Source organism: Balaenoptera physalus, assembly GCF_965194825.1.
Source record: "Balaenoptera physalus genome assembly, chromosome: 2".
Classification (NCBI taxonomy): domain Eukaryota; kingdom Metazoa; phylum Chordata; class Mammalia; order Artiodactyla; family Balaenopteridae; genus Balaenoptera; species Balaenoptera physalus.
This window is the reverse complement of record NC_138883.1, coordinates 173,386,492-173,411,376: the sequence shown is the minus strand read 5'-3', so window position 1 is coordinate 173,411,376 and position 24,885 is coordinate 173,386,492. Positions and strand designations below refer to the sequence as shown.

At 39.9% G+C, this 24,885-nt stretch overlaps 2 protein-coding genes and 1 long non-coding RNA gene across 4 annotated transcripts in view; 1 reads left to right on the top strand and 2 right to left on the bottom strand.

Annotated features, from left to right (window-relative positions):
- The window catches only part of LOC309656462, a 1,106,578-nt gene that overhangs the window by 863,349 nt on the left and 218,344 nt on the right, over window positions 1-24,885 (bottom strand). The gene's annotated exons all lie outside the window — the stretch shown is intronic.
- The window catches only part of LOC309656435 (uncharacterized protein), a 199,890-nt gene that overhangs the window by 39,760 nt on the left and 135,245 nt on the right, over window positions 1-24,885 (bottom strand). The gene's annotated exons all lie outside the window — the stretch shown is intronic.
- Window positions 1-24,885, top strand: part of ITGA8 (integrin subunit alpha 8) — a 182,947-nt gene that overhangs the window by 138,263 nt on the left and 19,799 nt on the right. For both annotated transcript variants that reach the window (XM_082452760.1, XM_082452761.1), the window contains exons 26-28: window positions 8,668-8,796; window positions 17,307-17,420; window positions 24,778-24,879. In XM_082452760.1, coding sequence (XP_082308886.1) covers window positions 8,668-8,796; window positions 17,307-17,420; window positions 24,778-24,879 — 345 coding nt within the window. The remainder of the gene's footprint in view (window positions 1-8,667; window positions 8,797-17,306; window positions 17,421-24,777; window positions 24,880-24,885) is intronic.

Sequence of the window (24,885 nt, the reverse complement as noted above, 5' to 3'; positions counted from 1 at the left end):
TATAGGCAGGATCAAACCACAGAAATATATTCTCATAGGCAGAATCAAACCACAGAATATATTCGCATAGGCAGGATCAAACCACAGAAATATATTCACATAGGCGGGATCAAACCACAGAAATATATTCGCATAGGCAGGATCAAACCACAGAAATATATTCGCATAGACAGAATCAAACCACAGTATTAAATCTTACCTATGGGTGGACGAATGTACAATTCCTTACTCTACGGTTCTACAATTTCTTTATGAGTAGAGGGATAGGTGGTGAGTGTCTCTAAAACCTCTGCATCTACAAGTCTTTTCTGAGGATGCTCCAGTCTCCACTGGATCAGCCACCAAAATGTCCCAACCATGGACCTATCAGAGGAGGAAACACCACCTCAACTTTCTGAAATTTCTTCCAGAGGATTTCCAGAGTTCCCCACCATGTTTTCCTCTTCAGCCATTCAGTTGACTTCCTTTCACAAAAAAATCCCTTCCTCTTGTGTTCACATACAATCTTTTAGTCCACTTCTCCTCCCATGTATATGCTCACTTTTATCCACTTACCACAGGAAATAGCTCTCTCCTTCACTGACTCCAACTCTCACAAGTTCTCAGGAGATTGGCTTATGAATTAGAAACCATCAGATTTCCTCTGAAACATTTTCTAGGCCACCCACTTTAAGGAACCAGTGCCACCAACTCTAAAACCTTTGAAATTCCCCAGATATCCTCCACAGAATCTCCACAAGGCTACACTCTAATTAAGTCTATCAGCATTTAATGTAATGTACTTAACACAACCATTTTTTTCCTATTTTTAAATATTACTCATGTAGCAACTGCCCTGGCTTTATTTTTTATTGCAAATACTTAGTTGTATGCATCAAAGCCATACTGTGGATAAAGTAGATTTTCTTGTGGGCTGGCCCGAGAACTGAATCACCATTTAAAACATCATTACTAAAGAGAAAGGTATTCTGAGTGCCAAACATCTAGCTGAAAATCTTCTGAAATACAACCCACCTATAAATTAAGTATGCCTTCCAAATGCACTCTCCTCACTTCAGCCTCTAAGTCCAAATAGGCCTGACCAGGTTCAGTTCTAACAGGAAGTGTACTGTTTGGTTATCCCATCAGTTACCCGAATGTCCACAAGGTTTGAAGAGGAGACACTGACCACGTTGGAAAGCCACCACCATGTCCGTGTTCTCCTAAGACCTGTGGCTGTCTTAGGAGAAAGTGGGCACAAGATCTCACCCACATCCCACTCATTTGTTACCCAAGTCCAGAGCATCGACAACTAAGTTAGGGTTGGGGGCAGGGAGGACACATTCAGAAGGGCGTGAGGTTTTTATCTGTTAAGTGCCTGCCTCGTGTTAGCCTTCGCGGGGACCCGCTCAGCCTGCTTTCTGACACTGTTCAAATGTCTGAGTGTGGGGGTAGAAAGAAGCCCGGGGAGATGATGGGCTTCAGGAAAAGCTTGAGTGAGGTGCACAGCCCCTTGCGGAGTGCAGCTCAAGCAAGCATGAGGGGTGGCCCTTGGGAGTGTCACTGTCACCACGGCTTTCACTCCCAACTCCAGTGAAAAGGCTGTGGTCTCTGGTTTTCTGTTCCTCCCATGATAGTTCCACTTCATTTCTCTGTCTTCTACAAGCCTTGGGGCAGAAGCAGGTGGCCGTGAAGTTTCTACTTCCAGACTCCATGGTCTAGGGCAGGGACAGAGGGTTTGGAGGTGGCCATTTCCCCACATCCAACCATCTGAAATATTTTGAAACCTTCAACTGTCTGCAGCACTCCGACCAATCCATTAAATCTAATTCATTCCAGATCCTTCTTGGAATAAAATATTAGAGTTGGGTAAAGTATTTCTCAACTATTCTAAAGGCAGTAAAATAATGATTTCAAACTACCAATTTTCTTATTTTGGTGGACTCTATCCTAGGGTTGGGAGAGTCCTTCAAACAGGCTACGATCTCTCGATAAGATGAAGTTGAAAAAGTCAACACGATTAAGGAACCAAATTTGCATAGTGCGTGAAGAATTTTTTTAATTGGCAAGATTTTGTCAGGAACAGCCAAGTATGAGATGCTGGGACACAGAGCTACGGATTGTAAGACTGTGCCCAGAGAGGAAGACAAACAAGGTGGTCAAAGCCAACCTGCGTTAAGATCACAGTAGAATGTTCTGGGGCTGAGTTCAAGAAAGGAGAATCCTGAGGTAAAAATGATCTGACGGGGACTGGACTAGGATGACTGATAGCAAGAGAGAAAGCCAAGGTATGAAGACCTGTCTCTGGAGCCGTGGAAAGCAGGACGTTACCACTGAGAACTGATCTCTTGAACAAGACCATTCCCACAGCAAGTCCAAATTACAACCAGAGAGTGCAGACATGGAAAGCAGAAACACAGAAACTGTTCATCAGGGGTTATAGCCCTGCAAATTGCTTTTTTAAATCAGACAGTGGCTTGGCAAACTTGCATAGTTTTGTCTTATCCTTAAGAGAATTTTCTTCCTTCATAACTGCCTCCATCTGCTATTGCTTCTTGTTAATTCAGAGTGCAAGACACTCGGTACTTCCTAGGTCAGCAGCTCCCAGCCCAGCTCTCTCTCTCTCTGTCTCTCTTTCCCTCTCTCTCCCCCGCCCTTCCCTCCCCCTCTCTCTCTCCCCTCCCTCTCTCCTCTCTCTCTCCTTTCTCTCCTGCTCCCTCTGATAGAGGAATTTCATTCACCTGTTACTTATAACACTACCTGTAGTAGTGTTACTTATCACATTACCAATTTTCAGCCACCAAAGACAATATACGTTCTGAGGTCTATTTCTCTTTGCCTTATCTTCTCTTTAAGATGGTCTTCAAGTTCTCGTGTATATTTCAAAATGTAAAAACACATGTCCAACAACTAAGCTTCAAAATCACCAACGGAGTGAATTGATTCTTTCAGTTATGCTTTGCATGAACTGTTCAGGAGGTTAATAAATAGTTGAGGTTTTTTTCTCTCCCAACAAATCCTGAACATTTATGTCTTAAAGAAAATGACATGGTGGACCGACCCCTTGGACTTGTCTCTGTTTCGATGTAATTACAGACAAGGTGTCACAGGAGAGAAGGGCACCGCCTCTTGCGGACTAGGAATATCTGAAATCCAAAGGCAAAGGACAAACAAGTTGAAAAAATAGCACGTGTTGTGTTTGTTTGGATTCACAGAGCCCTTAATCTAATGTCACCCAACTCTTTTCTTCCAAAGCTGCATTTCCAACTGCATTGCACATTCCAGCCACACAGTATCCCTTTAATCTGTCAATTTAAACCTATACTAGAGTAAGAGTTTGTGAAGATTTATGAAAATAGAAAACTGTTGGGGTCAGATTCTGACTAGCAGCTGGGGAGAGAGCCATATTGCTAACAATTGTTTCCTTATTGCAGAAAGAAGCAATTTTCATGTTTGTTCTAAAGAAGATACATGTGTTTACCACCAGCTTCCATAGCACTTAGCAAACATTACCCTGAACTGAAAGTCCGCCTAACATAGGTGCTAAGGCGCCAGCCTCCCTCACCCCTAAGGGTTTCAGATTAAGGAAAAACTTGACTTATGGGTTCATGATCCATTGTGAAACAGGCTCTGAAATTTCATCTGGAAAATAGCCTTTAACTAACTGTTTACATTTCTTGGATAACTTCTACCTTGTTTTTTGGGTTGTATTTTGTTTTGTCCTTTGAAATAATTTCTGGAATGCCATTTGAGAAAACTGTGTTGCGAGCCATTGGAAGACTTTCTGATGATGGTGTTTAAGCCTGGCGTTCCTCTGTTTGTAAAACAATGTCACTAAAAGAAAGAAACACATTTTATCAACCAACCCCTGCTGTGTCATAGTTCATTCTCTAGCTCAGAGAAAGTCCTTTGTTTTACCAAGAGACCACTTAGAAATATTTGTGAGAAATGGTACACCAGGGACCACCACAATAGGTTGTGTCATAACTTTATCTGTACACAGGCTGCATCTGATATGAACACACAGGAAGTTGAAGAGTTTTCTTCTCTTTGGGCTATTATTTTACTACAGCTACTACTACTACTACTGCTGCTGCTACTACTACTACTACCACTACTACTACTACCACCACTACTACTACCACTACTACCACTACTACCACTACTACCACCACTACTACCACTACTACCACTACTACTACCACTACTACCACTACTACTACTACTACTACCACTACTACCACTACTACTACTACTACCACTACTACCACCACTACTACTACTACTACTACTACCACCACTACTACTAGGCTATACCTTGGGAATAAAAAATATTCCCTAGTTCTTTCCAGCATCTCTGCTCTATAGTTTGGTTACTTACAAAGTTAACATGTCTCCCAGTGACCTATTAAAAAAAGAAGAAATTGGACATAACAAATCTCAAAGCAAAAATTACACACACACACACAGAGTGTATGATGGAAAACATATAAGGGAATCTTAAAGATTTCCACAATTCTGAATTTTCTAAGCTCAAGTTTTAATCTTACGCTGTAAAGGTTTCTCTATCAGATTCTCCACCATTGAGTGTCCCTGAGCTAACTCATGGCTCACCTGCCATTGTCCTGGAATACTGCAAAGGCCATGGGGCCGACCCTCCCCCCATTCCCAGGCACCTCATCATCCCAGGGCTCTGATCATCACCTCTAGCTACCTGACCTCTGAAATATTCAGTTCAGCATCCAAGACTCTAAATCAGTCTCCTGTTTTTCTATTTTTCTCACTTCCTTTCTCCACTAGCCCTTTTCTTCCTTGATATGAAAGCTTTCTCTGAGTCAGTTCACCCCCCCGCCCCACTCTCAAGGATGCCTTTGGCCATGCTTTCTCTCCTGCCAAGCCTGGAATCCACGAGGAGCTGGTTAAAACATTCTTGTGCAAGCTCCCTTACTTCGCCTCCCTTGTCCTCTATCCTTTCCGAGTCCCTGCACCCTCCCAGATTTTGGCTTCTCTACCACTTAGCCTGCGGGCTTGTTACCGCCCGATGGCGGCTCGCGCTCACTGGGCCGCAGCACCTGCAGACTCCTCTCTGCCATCTGATGGTCTCTCCCTCCGGCTCTCCTCACCGGCTTCTCCAGACCTTCACTCCTCTCCCCGTACCTCCTATCCAGTCTCCCGAACATCACTACTATTAGCAGGTGACCTTAAAGCGAGACGGTCTTCAAATGACCCATTTCCCATCCCAAATCCCTCCTCGCCTCCCGCCCACACACACACCTTCCAATCGTCGCTCCCTCATCCTCAGTTCCTCTCCCGCACTTTCAGAGGAAAGTTCTTCTCCCAGTTCCAAATTTAACTTTGCTGCATCGACTATTCCCCCTGTTTCCTGTATCTGCAATCTCCTCTCTATTAGCTCCTTCCTTGGAGCCTATAAAGTTACTTAAATTTCCTCCATCTTCAAAACAAACAATAAGCAAATAACTTGCCTCTGTATCCTCTTCCAAGAACGGATTGCTTTTCCCTTCCATTGTTAGCCAAGCTTGCTACCCCTACTTCCTTACTTCTCTTTTACTCTTATTATAATTTTTTTGGTTTTCATCTTAAGAGGTACTAAACGTCCATCATAGGAATATATCAGGCAAGATGTAAAAACATAAAGAAGAAAATATTTAATTTCTAGTATTGTCATCACCCATTTACTGTTATATTTTCTATTTATTTATGCATTGTTTTTTCATTTCACCCATAAACATTTCATTGTATATTGCCAATAATTAAGGACACTCTTTAGAAATCCATAATTCCATTATCATACCTAAAAAGTAATTAGCAAAACTTCCTTAATATCATTAAAACTCCACCACTGCCTAACAATTAGATGGCTATTCTAAATAGTCCCATTTCTGATACACAATGTAAATAAAGAGCCATTTTTAAAAATCGTATTATGTGTGCAATTTTGTAACCGGCCTTTTCCTCTTACTAAGATCTTATATCTTTCTAAATTACTACATAGCTCTGCATCATTTAAAAAAAACTGTCCAGTAGTCTTCTGTATAAATGTCATAACTTTTAAACCAGCATCCTCTTTATGCCCTTAAAGCTTTATGTTACTATCTTTTGTCTCCGTTATAAATAGCTGCTAAGAATATTCGTGTTTTATTTTGCTTTGTTTTAGTGCATTCTTATTTGGAGGATGAAGCTGCACCTCATTCCTTAGCCGTTAGGAATTAGTTAATATGAGAATAAGACTGAGATTTAATTTCATACTTCTTCAAATAATTATCCATTTCTCTAAACCCATTCATTCTTTAGCTTCTGTGGTTCAGTTTCCACCTATACCAATCACCTGCTCCGGAAAGGGCATCCATAACTTCTTTTTTTCTTCTGTTCTTGTTTTTTTTAAATTGAGATATAATTGACGTATAACATTTTATTGCATTCAGATGTACAACATAATGATTCGATATCTGTATATATTGCAAAATGATCACGATGTCTAGTTAACATCCATCACTTTATATATTTACAAATTTTTTTCCCTAGGGATGAGAACTTTCAAGATGTACTCTCTTAGCAGCTTTTGGATATACACTACAGTATTGTTACTTATAGTCACCATGCTATACATTACATCCCCAGGACTTATTTACTTTATAACTGAGATTTGTACTTTTTGATCCCCTTCATCCATTTCACCCACCACTGACCCTCACCTCTCACAACCACCAGTCTATTCTCTAATAAGTTTGTTTCGTGATTTTTTTTGTTTTTGTTTTTGTTTTTTTAGATTTCACTTGTAAGTAAGATCATAAGGTCTTTCTGGGTCTTATTTCACTGAGCATATTGCCCTCAAGGTCCATCCGTGTTGTCACAAATGGCAGGATTTCCTTCTTTTTTATGGCTGAATAATACTGCATTGTATATCGTTGTATATGTTTAGCACAATTTCTGTGTCCATTCATCCACTGGTGGACACTTAGGTTGCTTCCAGGTTTGGCTACTGGAAATAGTGTTGCAGTGAACATGAGTGCAGATAGCTTTTCCAGTTAGTGTTTTTTTTTCTTCGGGTAACTATCCAGAAGTGGAGTTGCTGGATGATATGTCCATAATTTCTTAAGTGACAAATTCAGTGAATCCTTTTAGTCCTAACCTTTCTTTATTCCTCTGCAGGATTTAACATTCTTAGTCACTTGTTTTTCATTTATTTTTCTTTTCTGCTACATTCTTTTGGTCAAGCAAGTCCCTGAAGCCAGCCCAGGCTTAAGGGGGGGGATTAGACCCTAACCTGTCCATGGGAGGAATAGCAAAGAATCTAGCCCATTAGTCACTATGTTTGCAACTTTCTTTTCCTGAGGCTCCTGTAGAATCACACTTTCCTGGGTTGTCTCCTACATCTGATTTCCCCCCCCGTGACTTTTCCCGGCTGGGCCTCTTTCCTCTCTTTTTTTTTTTCTGATATTTGTTGGGATGTTATATATGACTCCATGCTTCTCATTTGACATTTTCTCATGGGGCAACTCAGACCAGTTGGCAGACAGTGACTGTACAGCTTGATAGGTGCTGATGGAGAGCAGAGCCATCATCTGGAGCATCAGACAGGCCTCGGGGAATCAGCCTGGTGCAGGGCAGGAGCGGAGCATGGTTCTGCTCGCTGGGAAGCAGGATGCCCGGGCCTCTTGATGCAAAGGGGAGGCTGGAGCAGCAGGCAGAGGTCAGCATATAGAGGGCTGTGTCACACCACGAAGCCTGGGCTCCATCTTTCTGTTTATCCAGTAGATTCTTCTAGGTTCTTAGGACATAATGAGCACTATCATTTCAGCTGCAGTGTAGGAATATCTTTTTTCATTCCACGGAGACGAGCATACTAGGATTCTTCCTGTGACTCCAAAAAAAAACCTGGGTAAAAGAAGATGTGCTGTCAGGGACGGGTAGTGGGGAGCAAAAAATTAGGTTTTATATTCAGTCGGTCTAGAATTTTAATGGGATACTATGTGTGATTTATTGGAATTCTCAAAATATTTATTTGGTGACCAGATATGGCCAGCACGGAGCCTGAGATAACATCGTAAGTTCAGGAACACCTGAAAAACAAACTCAGGGCTGAAAACAAGCTCCATCAGGCCACAGTGCTCACGTGGTATGCTAGGGAAGAGTCATTTTCATTACAATACAGTTCTCTCCTGAGGGAGCAGTACTTAACAGCTACAGGGTTTGGGGCTCAGACACGCCCAAATCCTTGACCACATCTGGCTGTTTCCCCACCATCAGCACCTCACTTTTCTGCCACCTCAGGATGCATCTCACCACACAGAATGTTCCTCGGTTCCCTGATCGACAATGAGAGCAAAGTAATGGGGAAATGACAGCTCACGCTTAGAAAGTCACTTCCACCTTCTCTGCCCTTACGGGGAAATCACTTCTGCTTAAAATCTTATGCTTACAAAGATAAACTTTCCAGGAGTGCCTTCCCCGGGCTTCAGGAATTCCTATGATTGGAGAATGGAAAGGCTTGTTTGCCGCCAGTGTGGTTCATCTTGCTGATGGGTATGCTGCTGGTCAATGAGAACGGGCCTGAATTCTCAGGTGAATCATAGTCAAGAAAAAAAAAATTGCCTAGCACTCAAGGCTAATGAAAAGGTACCGAGTGCTCATGTACCTGATGTGCGGTTTCTGGCTCGCTCTTTGCAGCCCGCTGCCCCCCCCGAAGACACCCCCGAGCTGAGCGCCTTTTTGAGGAACTCCACCATCCCTCATCTGGTCAGGAAGAGAGATGTGCCTGCGCTGGAGCCTCACAGACAGAGCCCCGCAAAGATCCTGGTGAGTTGTCTCAGTGCGCAGATTTTGGACTGGACAGAACTCCCAAATGCACGTGGTTTTAACTTCAAGTACTGCTTTTCAGTCCCCTCCCAGGCTCAGATATGCCCCAGTTTTTGGCAGTACGTATTGTAGATGTGAAAGCAACTACTTTTTTTGTTTTTTTGCAATATAACCTTTTCACTCTTCTGAACCTGCTCTGGGGGCCACATGAGAGAAATAACAGTGAAAACATAAAAGGTGACCTTTCATGCATTTCAAGAAGACACAGATTCAGTCGTCAGCCGGTCCCCAGATACTGAACTGGTGAGAGTTTGAAGTGAGCCTGGAACACTGCCCATGCAGTGGGTCCCTGGGGTGTCACACTCCATTCCTGAATCTCACAATTCTCTGCTCCAGTGGAAGAATCGAGAGTGGTATTTGCAGATTTCCTGGGCCCAAAGCAGTGGGGTCTGTGGTGGATCTAGCCTGAGCTTAGTCAGCCTTTCGTAAAACTGTAGACGGCATTCATGACTCAGCATTTTTTTTTTTTTTTTTTTTTGGCCATGCTGTGTGTCATGCACGATTTTATCTTAGTTCCTGGACCAGGGATCAACCCCCTGCCCCCTGCAGTGGAAGTACGGAGTCTTAACCAGTGGACTGAGGGAAGTCCCATGACTCAGCATTTTCCATTCAGTTTTCCCACTCATTCCAATGTGAATGTTAATGCCATTGGGTTGTATGTGTAAAAAAGGTTAAAATGTTGTGGTCTTTTTTAATGTATGTCTTTTTAAAAAATTTATGCCAGTCCTGACATATAATGAGTGTACTGTCTCAAGAATCTTTGATCACTGTAACAAATGATAATAAAACCTACATAATCTCCCAGCACTTCACAAGTAGAGACACATGGGGATGGGTAGGGCAAAAAGTAACCAAATATATAGAAAAACAGCAGTATAAAACAGAATTTTTCAAGTCAGGACGACAGACTGAACACATGTATTTGCCTAGTTTGCTTCCCCAGACCCCACTGAAAAGACAATAAAAATTTAATTAGTGAAAATGTATGTCTTGAACATGCTCTGACATGTATTTATTTCATCTTGACCATACAAAATGTTTCAAACACGGAAATGGCCACAAAGTGCAAGGAGCAAGTCTAACATAATCAGTTAAACTTAAATCAAGCAAGGAACATTTATTGTAATATTGATAGAAGTACCTGCAATTACATGGCAAAAAGCTATGGCAGTTGGCAGATATGACTCAAGGTCCCGTAAATTTTTATGGCACTGTAATATTTTTCAAAACATAAGAGTAGGGAATCTATATGCTATGCAGTTTAGGATAAGTTAATAAAACTAATATTATTATTTTTAAAAAGTTTCCAGGAAGAATGATAGAACAGAAAACAATGATTTAAGTTATGAGGTTGTAATGTACAGCATGGTGACTACAATTAATAATACCGTACTGCATGGTGACTACAATTAATAATACCGTCCTGCATATTTGAAAGTTGCTGAGAGAGTAGAGCTTAAAAGTGCTCATCACAAGAAAAGAAAATTATGTAACTATGCGTGGTGATGGGTGTTAAGTAGACTTACTGTAGTGCTCATTTCACAATATGTACAAATATTGAATCATTTCGCTGTATACCTGAAACTAATCATGTTCTATGTCAATTATACCTCAATTCATTTTTTTTTGAATTTTATTTTTTTTTATACTGCAGGTTCTTATTAGTTATCTATTTTATACATATTAGTGTATACATGTCAATCCCAATTGCCCAATTCAGCACACCACCATCCCCATCCCACCGCGGTTTTCCCCCCTTGGTGTCCATACGTTTGTTCTCTACATCTGTGTCTCAATTTCTACCCTGCAAACTGGTTCATCTGTACCATTTTTCTAGGTTCCACATGTATGCGTTATTATACGATATTTGTTTTTCTCTTTCTGACTTACTTCACTCTGTATGACAGTCTCTAGATTCATCCATGTCTCTACAAATTACCCACTTTCGTTCCTTTTTATGGCTGAGTAATATTCCATTGTATATATGTACCACTCTTCTTTATCCATTCGTCTGTTGATGGGCATTTAGGTTGCTTCCATGACCAGGCTATTGTGAATAGTGCTGCAATGAACATTGGGGTGCATGTGTCTTTTTGAATTATGGTTTTCTCTGGGTATGCCCAGTAGTGAGATTGCTGGGTCAGGTGTTAATTTTATTCTTAGTTTTTTAAGGAACCTCCATACTGTTCTCCATAGTGGCTGTATCAATTTACATTCCCACCAACAGTGCAGGAGGGTTCCCTTTTCTCCACACCCTCTCCAGCATTTGTTCTTTGTAGATTTTCTGATGATGCCCATTCTAACTGGTGTAAGGTGATACCTCATTGTAGTTTTGACTTGCATTTGTCTAATAATTAGTGATGTTGAGCAGCTTTTCATGTGCTTCTTGGCCATCTGTATGTCTTCTTTGGAGAAATGTCTATATAGGTCTTCTGCCCATTTTTGGATTGGGTTGTTTGTTTTTTTGATATGGAGCTGCATGAGCTGTTTATATATTTTGGAGATTAATCCTTTGTCTGTTGATTCGTTTGCAAATATTTTTTCCCATTCTGAGGGTTGTCTTTTTTTTTTTTTTTTAATTTATTTATTTATTTTTGGCTGTGTCGGGTCTTTGTTGCTGCGCGCGGGCTTTCTCTAGTTGTGGTGAGCGGGGGCTACTCTTTGTTGCGGTGCGTGGGCGTCTCATTGCGGCGGCTTCTCTTGTTTTGGAGCACCGGCTCTAGGCGCGCAGGCTTCAGTAGTTGTGGCACACGGGCTCAGTATTTGTGGCTCACGGGCTCTAGAGCACAGGCTCAGTAGTTGTGGCACACGGGCTTAGTTGCTCCGCGGCATGTGGGATCTTCCCGGACCAGGGCTCGAACCCGTGTCTCCTGCATTGGCAGGCGGATTCTTAACCACTGTGCCACCAGGGAAGTCCCCTGAGGGTTGTCTTTTTGTCTTGTTTGTAGTTTCCTCTGCTTTGCAAAAGCTTTTAAGTTTCATTAGGTCCCATTCGTTTGTTTTTATTTCCATTACTCTAGAAGGTGGATCAAAAAAGATCTTGCTGTGATTTATGTCAAAGAGTGTTCTTCCTATGTTTTCCTCTAAGAGTTTTATAGTGTCCAGTCTTACATTTAGGTCTCTAATCCATTTTGAGTTTATTTTTGTGTATGGTGTTAGGGAGTGTTCTAATTTTATTCTTTTACATGTAGCTGTCCAGTTTTCCCAGCACCACTTACTGAAGAGACTGTCTTTTCTCCACTGTATATCCTTGCCTCCTTTGTCATAGATTAGTTGACCATAGGTGCGTGGGTTTATCTCTGGGCTTTCTAGCCTGTTCCATTGATCTATATTTCTGTTTTTGTGCCAGTACCATATTGTCTTGATTACTGTAGCTTTGTAGTATAGTCTGAAGTCAGGGAGGCTGATTCCTCCAGCTCTGTTTTTTTCCCTCAAGACTGCTTTGGCTATTCGGGGTCTTTTGTGTCTCCATACAAATTTTAAGATTTTTTGTTCTAGTTCCGTAAAAAATGCCATTGGTAATTTGATAGGGATTGCATTGAATCTGTAGATTGCTTTGGGTAGTATAGTCATTTTCACAATGTTGATTCTTCTAATCCAAGAACATGGTATATCTCTCCATCTGTTTGTATCATCTTTAATTTCTTTCTCCAGTGTCTTATAGTTTTCTGCATACAGGTCTTTTGTCTCCCTAGGTAGTTTATTCCTAGGTATTATATTCTTTTTGTTGCAATGGTAAATGGGAGTGTTTCCTTAATCTCTCCTGCAGATTTTTCATCATTAGTGTATAGGAATGCAAGAGATTTCTGTGCATTAATTTTGTATCCTGCAACTTTACCAAATTCATTGATTAGCTCTAGTAGTTTTCTGGTGGCATCTTTAGGATTCTCTATGTATAGTATCATGTCATCTGCAAACAGTGACAGTTTTACTTCTTCTTTTCCAATTTGTATTCCTTTTATTTCTTTTTCTTCTCTGATTGTCATGGCTGGGACTTCCAAAACTATGTTGAATAATAGTGGTGAGAGTGGAAATCCTTGTCTTGTTCCTGATCTTAGAGGAAATGCTTTCAGTTTTTCACCATTGAGAATGAAGTTTGCTGTGGGTCTGTCACGTATGACCTTTATTATGTTGAGGTAGGTTCCCTCTATGCTCACTTTCTGGAGAATTTTTATCATAAATGGGTGTTGAATTTTGTCAAAAGCTTTTTCTGCATCTATTGAGATGATCATATGGTTTTTATCCTTCAATTTGTTAATATGGTGTATCACATTGATTGATTTGCGTATATTGAAGAATCCTTGCATCCCTGGGATAAATCCCACTTGATCATGGTGTGTGATCCTTTTAATGTGTTGTTGGATTCTGTTTGCTAGTATTTTGTTGAGGATTTTTGCATCTATATTCATCAGTGATATTGGTCTGTACTTTTCTTTTTTTTGTAGTATCTTTGGTTTTGGTATCAGGGTGATGGTGGCCTCATAGAATGAGTTTGGGAGTGTTCCTTCCTCTCCTTTTTTTGGAAGAGTTTGAGAAGGATGGGTGTTAGGTCTTCTCTAAATGTTTGATAGAATTCACCTGTGAAGCCATCTGGTCCTGGACTTTTGTTTGTTGGAAGATTTTTAATCACAGTTTCAATTTCATTACTTGTGATTGGTCTTTTCATATTTTCTATTTCTTCCTGGTTCAGTCTTGGAAGGTTATCCCTTTCTAAGTATTTGTCCATTTCTTCCAGGTTGTCCATTTTATTGGCATAGAGTTGCTTGTAGTAGTCTCTTAGGATGCTTTGTATTTCTGTGGTGTCTGTTGTAACTTCTCCTTTTTCATTTCTAATTTTATTGATTTGAGTCCTCTCCCTCTTTTTCTTGATTTTTTTAAAAAAAGAAAACAATGACTGACAGCTATAGAATTCTCATACTTAGTGCCAATGAGAAAGCCCTCTGGCGAACCAATGTCCAAACCTATGGGAACCAACAATTTGGAAAATCAAGATTTAAATATATTTTCCATTTTCCACTTTGGTGGATTTCTCATGCATACGCTGAGGCAATGGAATTCAATAACTAAAATTCCTTTGAATATTATATTCACTTCTGTTGTAAGGTCAGATTTTTTCCCTCCTATTCTGTCTCATTAAAGCTTTTTAATGCAAAACGATTTTTAACTTCTGAATATTGTAGAAACGTATTATTTACAGATGAGAGCAAGGCGATCCTTTATTTCCATATCTGATTTTGATAACTCATGTTTTATTCCCTTTCTCTCTTATTGGTTCAAAAATTGCAAATCATCCACCTCCCCATGTCCTCAAGTCAAACAGTTCTGGATAGAGAGTGATTATGCAAAGTTTATTTTAAAATCAAAAGCTAAATAAGACCTCCTACAGTTTTTGTTTAGTTAAAAACAACTTACTGAATCCCATTTCTGATTAGGAATTTGAAAGTGCAAAATGCCAGCATCCTGTGTTGGGATCATAATTTCCAATTTGCATAGAAAAAATCTGTATCTGTTAACATGGAACTATAATTTCTCGTCCGCCTAGGAATATCCTTGCCTTTCTCATCTTGGGTCCCCACTGCTTTTGTACTTTTCATCCCATCTCCTCCTCTCCAAGCTTTCTTTTCCCCCCTTTCACTACTCAGCATGCAGAAACCTTATCTTTCTGACCCTCCTCAGCATATGATACTCTTGACCACTTCTTGAAATCATCTCATCTTTTGCCATCCCCAAAACATTCTCTTCTGGTTCTCTTCCTGCCTTCTGGCCTGCCCCTTCTTGGAACTTTTCACCGACTTCTCTTCGGCCCATCCCTAAATGCTCCTGTGCCTCAGGATTCCATCCTCAGCCCCCTCCCTCTTCTCTCCCATTGATTTTGCTCTTTTAGAGAAATTTCTTGGGTGACCCTAACTCCAGTCATGCCTAGGTGCGCCTTCTGCCATCTTAGCCCCTCCTGACTACACTCTAGACTGTATACGTCCATCTGGATGTCTGATCGACCCCAGCCCCAACATGTGCAAAACTGTCTCCATGATCCCCCCGAAATGTGCCTCTTCTCTAGCATTCCCAATCTCAGGAAAGCCAGTACCCATTCACTCAATCTCCCAAGCAAAAGAGCTCCCCCATCCCTCTCTCTCCTTCGTCCCAACCTTTGATTGGATATAGTCCAACAGTCACCAAGGATCTATTCTACTGCCTAAACTTCTCTAGAATTCATCTTCCTCTCTCCAGTCCCACTGCATCAGTTCAGGGCCCCACATTTCTCACCTGGACTCTGGCCATTTCTCACTTGGCCTTTATCAACCTCCTTGCCTCCCACTCTTCTCCCTCCATTCTTCCTCACCTACCACCCGTCCCCTAAAATACAAACATGATTAGATCCCTGGCTTAAAATGCTTCGTGGGCTTCCTGGGACCTTCTGAGTCAAATTGAAACTTCTTAGCAAATAGGAAGATTCTTTACCACCTAGACTTTCCCTCATTCCTATCTCATTTCCACCTGCCCACCCCACCCCCCAAATACCCTTTTCTCCTCTCTTCTGAACATGCCCTGGTCTTACAGAGGAGAACCATGCCCTCATCACCTCATACTGCTAAGTAACTCTTCCTCGCCCTCCAAGATTCATTCTGAGCATCACCTTCTCCAAAAATCCTCCAACAGAGCTAGCTAACAGGGACCACCATCCCAGGGAGTTTACAAGAATTACCTCCTTCTGACTCCCCTCTTTTGCCTCCAGAGGGTGGGATTGGTGATATACACAGCATGTCAGTAACGGAGCACAGGTAAACATGAGAGTCCTCACAAGGGGCACGAACTGCAGAACTTTGAGATTCCTGCTCCTGCTCAAGGCACAAGGCCCCAAACCTCTCGTGCCCAGCTAGTGGAACCAGAACAGCCCAGCCCACGTGTATTTGGAAACATCTTAGAGAAATCTGGCCTTACTGGACTTTATCAGATACACAATCCTAACTGCTTTGTTTTTGGAGAATTCTGAGGTTCTCAGAAAAGGTTTTTCTTTTTTTTAAAACCATTTTTTTAAGTTGAGAATTATGTTTTATGTTTTATTTTTTGGCTGCACCGCATGCGGAAACTTCCCTGACCAGGGATCAAACCTGTGCCCCTTGCAGTGGAAGGGCAGAGTCTTAACCACTGGACCACCAGGGAAGTCCAAAAACAGTTTTTAATTGTATCAATAGTACATTCCTCAGGTTACTCTGTGGTTTATCAATGTCATCAAAGTGAGATGCCTCAGTCCACTACTTCACATAATATCCAATAAACTGATGCTTATTTGAGCATCAGTGCTTGAGAGGTGGAAAATGAATAAAGCACAATCCACAAGATAAATTCAGATCAGTGAGGGGGTACAATTCGAGAAGTATCATCCTATCCATGGGCACACAGAAAATGAATTGTGAGGTGTCCACTGATTTACATATTGGGATCCAATCAGAAAAATACAATTCGATAGAATGTCATCATAATGAACACTTTCTAGGAATATGCATTTCATATATTAAAAGTTACCCATTATAAGTTAGGCAACCCTACAGACTAGTTTAAAAACAGCTTAATGTACATGGAATCTAAAAAAATGGTACAAATGAACTTATTTACAAAAGAGAACTAGAGTCACAGATGTAGAAAACAAACTTATGGTTACTAGGGGGGAAAGAGGTGGGCGAGGGATAAACTGGGAGATTGGGACTGACATATACACACTACTATATATAAAATAGATAACTAATAAGAACCTACTGTATAGCACAGGGAACTCTACTCAATACTCTGCGGTGACCTATATGGGAAAAGAATCTAAAACAGAGTGGATATATGTATGTATATAGCTGATTCACTTTGCTGTACACCTGAAACTAACACAACATTGTAAACCAACTATATTCCAATAAAAATTATAAATAAATAAGTAAATAAATACAGCTTAATGGATGGAACTTGCAGGAGATTCTGCCTTATAACCAGGAAGTAACTTAAGATAGAATAATGTTATGGAACAAATACCTGTCAATGGCTTAATATCATTGGTTCTCTGAGATAATGGACTCATGGACCTTCCTCCGAAGCTTTTTCAGGATTTACTTAGTCCAGGGTCAGGTGTTGTGATTGTCTATAAGAAATATCTTCCCTAGTTCTGAGAATATGAAACAGCAATTCAGTCACTGCTGTGGGAAGTAAAGTCCTTAGAACAGAGCTTAAATTTTATGTTGTATTTTATGCTCCGTTTTAGCTCTACATTACCACTAATGTTGATGCATCTTTCCTACCAAACTGTGTTTTTTCTTGATCATTTCAGTGTACTTGTTCTTTATTTAAAGTTTATGGATTAAGGGATGACTTCTGAGGAAACAAATGTAAATAAACTGACTTTGGTGTTGATTCTCTACCACAGTTTAAAGACACTGGTTCGTCACCACTGCTGTTGTTTTTTGCAGAATTGTACAAATATCGAGTGCTTACAAATCTCCTGTGCAGTGGGACAACTAGGAGGAGGAGAAAGCGCTGTCCTAAAAGTCAGGTCACGGTTATGGGCCAAGACATTTCTCCAGGTAAGAGAAACAGTGCAGCTCTGACGTGCCACTCACAGGAAACCTCTTCTCAAAAGCTCAGAGGGAAGCTTTTTTGAAAAGGATTTTGAGATGTTTTAACTTTTTAAATTTTCTATTTTTTCCATTAAAATGTTTTATATTTTTAGATTAATTTTCAAATTTTTTTAAATTTAATTTTTTAATTTTAAAAAAATTTTGAAGAACTCTCTGGAAGGAATGGAGCCTAGATCAGCTTGTCATCTTTCCCATCAGGTGAAGTTTATATTTTTCCAGGTTTATTGAGATCTTACTGACATATGACCATATGTAAGCTTAAGGTGTACAACATGACAATTTGATACTATATATTGTGACATGATTATCACAATAAGGTTAGTTAATACCTCTATCCCCTCACATAATTACCTTTGTGTGTGTGTGTGTGTTGAGAACTTTTAAGATCTGGGCTCTTAACAACTTTGAAGTTTATACTATAGTATTGTTGACTATAATCACTATGTTGTACGTTAGGTCTCCAGTACTAGTTGCAAGTTTGTTCCTTTAACATCATGTATCCATTTCCCCCACACACAACCCCTGGTAACCATCAGTTCTCTATTTCTATGAATATGGCTTTTTTTAGATCCCACGCATAAGTGGGTTCATACCCTATTTTTCTTTCTCTGTTTGACTTATCTCACTTAGCATAATGCTCTCAAGGTCCATCCATGGTGTTGCAAAAAGCAAGATTTCTTTCTTTTTTATGGCTGAATGATATTCCATTGTGTGTGTGTGTGTGTGTGTGTGTGTGTTATGTTAGGTGAACACAATTTAAATATCCTCAGTCCCTAAGACCGTGAGACAGTAACTGAGATTTGAACAAATCTGTTTGACTCAACACTATCTAGTAGTTCCTCGGTAAATAGTAGTTAATGAAATGATGGTGAGTACAAGAACATAATTCAAGCCATATGCCCAGAAAAATTCAAATATAAATAGTTTAGCAGGGGAAGAGATAGTGTCCTAGAAAGTTCTTCTTGTCTGGTGATACCACAGCCTGGGCTTCAGCCAGAACAGCTTCTCAGTAAAGTTCCAGGCACGTTGATTTGTAGATTCCTCACTCCTTTGGCTTGTCTGGACTGTGGCATCCCGTACTTCTCAGGATGATTATATTGATTGTGTGTATTTTAAAGGTTTAAAATCTCCTTTATACTAAGCAGATGAATTTTTCCATGTGGAAATTGCTATTTATTTAAATGAGAATGCTGTGTTGTGACCTTGTTTGGGGAGGATTTGGGGGAAAAAAGCTAAATTAAAACTCCTCAAGTCTATGCATTCTTGCCCATATTTTAACTACCAGAAAACTCATTTGGCTCATTGTACCATAGAAAATCCAATGATAAAATCCTTCTGAGTCTAGCTAATAATACAGAATTTTGTAGCTCTAGATTCTCACGTTTTCTATGAGTCAGAATACCTGCGGTAGTCTCACAAATCTTATATAATTTTGTTTCTAAAATAAACAGGAGGAAAATTAAAGGTATTTTTTAAAAGGTTTTTGTGAAGCATTCCTTTTTTTTTTTTAACCTAAGGCAGGATTCTTCAACCTCAGCCCTATTAATATTCCGGTTCAGAGAATTCTTTGTTGTGGGGTGGTCCTGTGCATGATAGGACGCTTAGCAGCATTCCTGGCCCCTGCCCACTAGATGCCAGTAACAACTCTCACCTCAGCTGTGACAACCAAAAATGTCTTCAGACATCGCCAGTGTCCCCTGGGGGCAAAATCATTCCTGGCTTTGAACAACTGACCTAAGGAGAAGGGCAGTGCACAATTTCTTTTTGCTGTTGTTGTTAAACCATGATTTATTCATTCACTCAATAAATATTTATGAAGTACCAACTGCCAACTATGGGCCAGGCACTGCTTCAGGTACCACTTGCATGCCATCAATTTGCTCATTGCCATTCCACTTTTTGGCTGTTACTTTTTCTCTAAGAGTTGGGGGAGATGAGTTTTAATGAATTCCCAAGCCCACACAGTCTAAATGATAAACATCCACGCCTCCTATTACTTTGGGCATCACATCCTACTGAAATGAGGAAGCACAGCTTTTCAATGAAGCAGGACTAAAATCATTATGACATTACAGTCACAGGGGAAATGACTATTTTAGATGACATATGTCCGTTCTGTGCATAACATACTGTTCCAATAGAAGACCTAGGGAGTGAAAATTGCACCTATAAGAAAGACAAATACCATATGATATCATTTATATGTGGAATCTGAAATATGACACAAATGAACCTATCTATGAAACAGAAACAGAACCATAGACATAGAGAACAGAGTTGTGGTTACCAAGGGGGAAGGGGGGTGGAGGAGGGATGGATTGGGAGTTTGGGGTTAGCAGATGCAAGCTATCATATATAGAATGGATAAAAACAAGGTCCTACTGTATAGCACAGGGAACTATATCCAATATCCTGTAATAAACTGTAATGGAAAAGAATATGAAAAAGAATGTATATATATGTGTAACTGAATTACTTTGCTCTGCAATCAATTTGCAGAAATTAACACAACATTGTAAATCAACTATACTTCAATAAAATAAATCTTTTAAAAAGTTTAAAAAATAAAGCACTTTCACCATGTAGAAGTAAAAAAAGAAAAGACAGAAAAGAAAATTGCATCTTCATCTACCTGTTGAAGACCCATTGGATATGGAAGAAGTCAATAGCAATTGAGGGATTTTCTTTTTTTTAACATCTTTATTGGAGTATAATTGCTTTACAATGTTGTGTTAGTTTCTGCTGTATAACAAAGTGAATCAGCTATATGTATACATATATCCCCTCCCTCTTGCATTTCCCTCCCACCCTCCCTATCCCACCCATCTAGGTGGTCACAAAGCACCGAGCTGATCTTCCTGTGCTATGCGGCTGCTTCCCATTAGGATTTTCTAAACAATAACTATTTAACACAAGTAGAGTCAGACCAGAACAACCTGCAGGGACATTCTGAGGTTCTACCAGAGCAAAGAGACACTTCGAAAGATTCAGGAGAGACTGGCACACGTCACTTCATGTTTACCCACAGCCATAGCCCAAACTTCTGTACTTCCACTGTTTCTGCTTATACCAGTCTCAGAAGCTGATGGCCAAAGAGGAGAGCATTACTGCACACTGCCGCCGGCCTGCCGCTCAAAGAATATACTACATCCTGGAAGTCTTTAATAGTTTTGTCACACAACCCAGCAGGAGGCAAACATTTTCTGCCTTCCTAATCCGGGAGAGAAAGTTTATGATTCTTGGCTGACATGATTTGCGGCGTTATGTTTGGTTTTGCCCACATGGTAAACATGCATACTGGTCTTTAATTCTAAACGATGATCTGTGCTGTGATTGTTGCTTGAAAGAGCAACCTCTTTAACAGCTTAAAGTTTGACCAGTAATTGTTTAAGTTTTGTTGTCCCACAAGGCTTTGTTTCTGGGAGGTATTGAGTATTTAAACATAGGCTTTATAAAATGGATGTGTGGTTTAAAAATAATTCTTGAGAAGGAATTAAGCAGCGGGGGAGCTCTTCATGGTCCCAGCCACGCTCACTAGGTCTTTAACCAACTTAAAAGCCTCACTCTCCACTTCATTTGTTCCCAGCTCTGTAATTTTTATGAGTACCATGACCATAAGCCAATCTTTGTGCACTAGTACATAAGAGAGGCAGGTGGTGGGCTGCAAACCACAGTTTAAATGATGTGGCAGTGACAGAGGGATAGGGCATTTTCTGAGGATTAATAGCTAGCTGGGGCATGTGGAGGGTTCAAGATATTGTCAAGGGATATTAACTCCAGCTGCTTTTTTAATCCTAAATTGCCTACAATATGGCAGTGATGGCTATTACAGCAGTCGATTGCCACGCAGAAGAAGAGATGATTTTTTAACGTAAGAATAATATCATAGTTACGTAAAGAGCACTGCTGAAAGCATTCAACTTTGAACACGGAATCAATAAAAGGACTGTGCTCATGATTGTTTTTCATGAATTAAACGCTTACCTGTACCAGGTTTTTGACTTACAGACACACTACTCGTGTATCTTTGATGCTGACCTAGATCAGAGCCTAATAGCTCATATTTCCCATTCCGTGGAGCTTCAGAGCATCTTAGAAAAATGAAAAAAAAATGCATTTTTCTACTGAAAAGGGTAGAAGAAACATTGCTTTTGGAGAATAATTTAAAATAAAGAACAGATCAATCTATGAGTTGTATTATTTACAGTCTATTTGCCTACCACCAGATTTGTTCAGGTCCCAGACTGTGTCCATTTGCATTGCTGAATTAGGTAACAGAGGTGAGAGTGTGTCCATAGCCCCTTATCATGATCGGCAGCCCTCATTTTATGTCACTACCTTCTCTTACAACTTCCTGAACTTCCTAATCTCATTGATGGGGTAGGAGGTCCAATTCAATAATTGACAGAATTAAACCTTTTATAAGGTGCTATCAAATGGGTGGATACGGGAGAGGAGGGTTATCGGATAACCCAGCCATCTGATGTGTTCATTCACCATCCATTCATGCTGTCAGTCAAGCAGGATTGATGAAGCCCTTCCGGGCATACTGTTCCAGGTGCTATGGAAGGTATAAGCCTTATTATATTCCATGCTCTACGCCTTCCAGTTTTGGGTAATCTTGTCGGGGAAGAAAGTAATCAAGAAAGATAAAAAGCTAAACAACAATGTGGAAATTCCAAACAATATAGGGCAACTATAGTTTCATCCCAGACTTACTGCATCACGATCTGTGAACCTGATCCCAGGTGTTTCTGAGGTTCAGCAAAGCACAGTGTTTTGTGAACCAAGGGAAATGACGGTAAAGATGGGTGATGAATGGAAAATGTGAGGAAGAGTCAAAATGGCCAAGACTAGAGGGATTAAGGGAAGGTGAGAGAAAATCCCCTCAGAGAAACATGTTTCTCCACATTCTAGACTTCAAATCCCATCTCTCTCTCTTTTTTTAATTTTTATTGGAGTATAGCTGATTTACAATGTTGTGTTAGTTTTGGGTATACAGCAAAGTGAATCAGTTATACATATACATATATTCACTCTTTAAGATTCTTTTCCCATATATGTCATTACAGAATATTGAGTAGAGTTCCCTGTGCTATACAGTAGGTCCTTATTAGTTACCTATTTTATATATAGTAGTGTGTATATGTCAATCCCAATCTCCCAATTTATCCTTCCCCCACTCCTTTACTCCCTGGTAACCATAGTTTGTTTTCTACATCTGTGACTCTATTTCTGCTTTGTAATTAAGTTCATTTGTTATTCATTAAGAAATTTCCATGTTCATAAATGCAGAATATCATGTAGGACAAAAACTTTACATCTAGAGTTGATTCAGAGATAGAGTTCTCTCATGATTTGTTTCCCAAAGATATGACTTCAAGAGCAAGGGAATTATTTTCTATCAGTGTTTTTTTATTGAACTTGGAGACTAAAGAAAACTTGTTCTTTGAAGGTTTGGGAGCCTGGACACACATTTGAATATGTTTTATAACCCTTATGCACAGAATATCATTACCAGACTTTGTCATGTTTCCTCTGAGTCTATCAGCCATGATATTAAGGAAAGTAGATTTAAATCACCAAGTACACACAAGATTTTATGAGCAAAGATTTCCACATTTTAAAAAACACTTCTCACACAAACAAAAGTCCAGCTTTCAGTTAAAATGGAAATGCCAGGAGACAAGAGAACATAGGAAGAATAACGACCAAAAATGAATTTTTCCAAATGAACAAAGTTGCTTACCCTGTAATGTCAGGACAGAAAAAACAAAAAAGCCAAAGAAATAGTGACTTTAAGTATATATAAAAGTTTTGCATACTCTAGCCTGTCCTCATCACGCAGAAGAAATGGGGTTTATTGAAAGGAGAAAAAATTGAACCACAGGGGAAAAAAAAATTTGTAAAAATATTTAAATTATTACAATGCAACCTGTTGGATTGGGCTCAAGAAACTCAACATTGGATTATAGATGGGGAAGTGCTAGTAAATGTTTAATAAACCGCTTTCTGGAGGGAAAAAAACTCTGAACTATAACATTTGCTGATTCCCATGGTGTAACTGTTCCCGCCATGGTCAATTTCAAGCTGCCAACATGACATCACTGAACATGGAGTTGGGAAGAGATGCAGAGCAGCACACCATCATACAGTATTTCCCCTACAGATACAATAGATTTAAATAATATCAAGAGCATAGATAATAGTAAAATGCAATAAAATTATTACTAAGTACTGAGTTTAGAGTGTTTATTACCTTTTAAAAATATAATTTACTAACGTTTATGTATATATAACTTGTTTTAATAATGGCTCTATTTAACAACAGGTACTCAAAATTCTTGAAATTTTAACGTTCTGCTCTCCAGCGCCCTTATGAGCCAGCTACAGCCCACCCCTGGGTAGCTCTCATCACTGTCTCAGGCTAAATGGAGGAGAACCACGGGAGCTTAAGTTCTCAGAATGGTTTTCCTTGAGTTACTCTTAAATACTTTCCCTTGACCTTAATCAACAGTTAATATGAGAACCGATTAAACAAAAAGAACTTGCTGAAAAGTTCTGTCAAGAACACTGTATGCCTCTAGGTTGGTGGTTCTTAACCAGGGGGATTTTGCTCCCCAGGGCACATTGGCAGTAATTAGAGACATTTTCAACTGTTACAACTGGGTGAGGGGTGCTACTGGCATCTAGCGGGTAGATGCCATGGATGCTGTTAGACATCCTACAGTGCCCAGACCAGTTCCTTAACCAACCCCAAATCCTAATAGTGCCATGACTGAGAGATCTGTTCTGGGTCTTCTGTATACGATGAAATGTGATTAATTTCTTTGTAACTTAGCAGCAGTCTCTCTCCTAAAATATTTCCTTCTCTCAGATAACAAGAATTTGTAACCCACGATGTCTCCCTGTTATGTTCTTCACTAATGGCACTTGTGCTTACTCCTTTTAGGAACTCTGCTTTTCTGTTTTTATTTTAATCTTATTATGCCAAGCCTTTTGTTCATAAGATGAATTATCTTTAGAAATAAGAAGAAGATGAATGGTTGGTTGGATGGATAGTGAATGGGTCATGGATGGGTGGATGATGGGTGGATGATGGATGGAAGATGGACGGGGAGATGATGAATGGATCATGAATGGATAGATGGATGGGGAAAAAGTAAAGAGAGAAAAGGAAGAGAGAAGGAAGCAGGAAATTTTGCTTTGGAAGCGGACAACATGAAAAACAACTGGTTGGCTGCCAATATAACATTTAAAAGCTTTACATGGACTATACTTAACTAAATATTTTTAATTTCAGAGGAAAAATGATCCCTATTCTCTTGCATCCCTGGTGTCCTTTGAAGTTAAGAAGATGCCTTATAAAGATCAGCCAGCCAAACTCCCTGAAGGCAGCATAGCAGTGAGT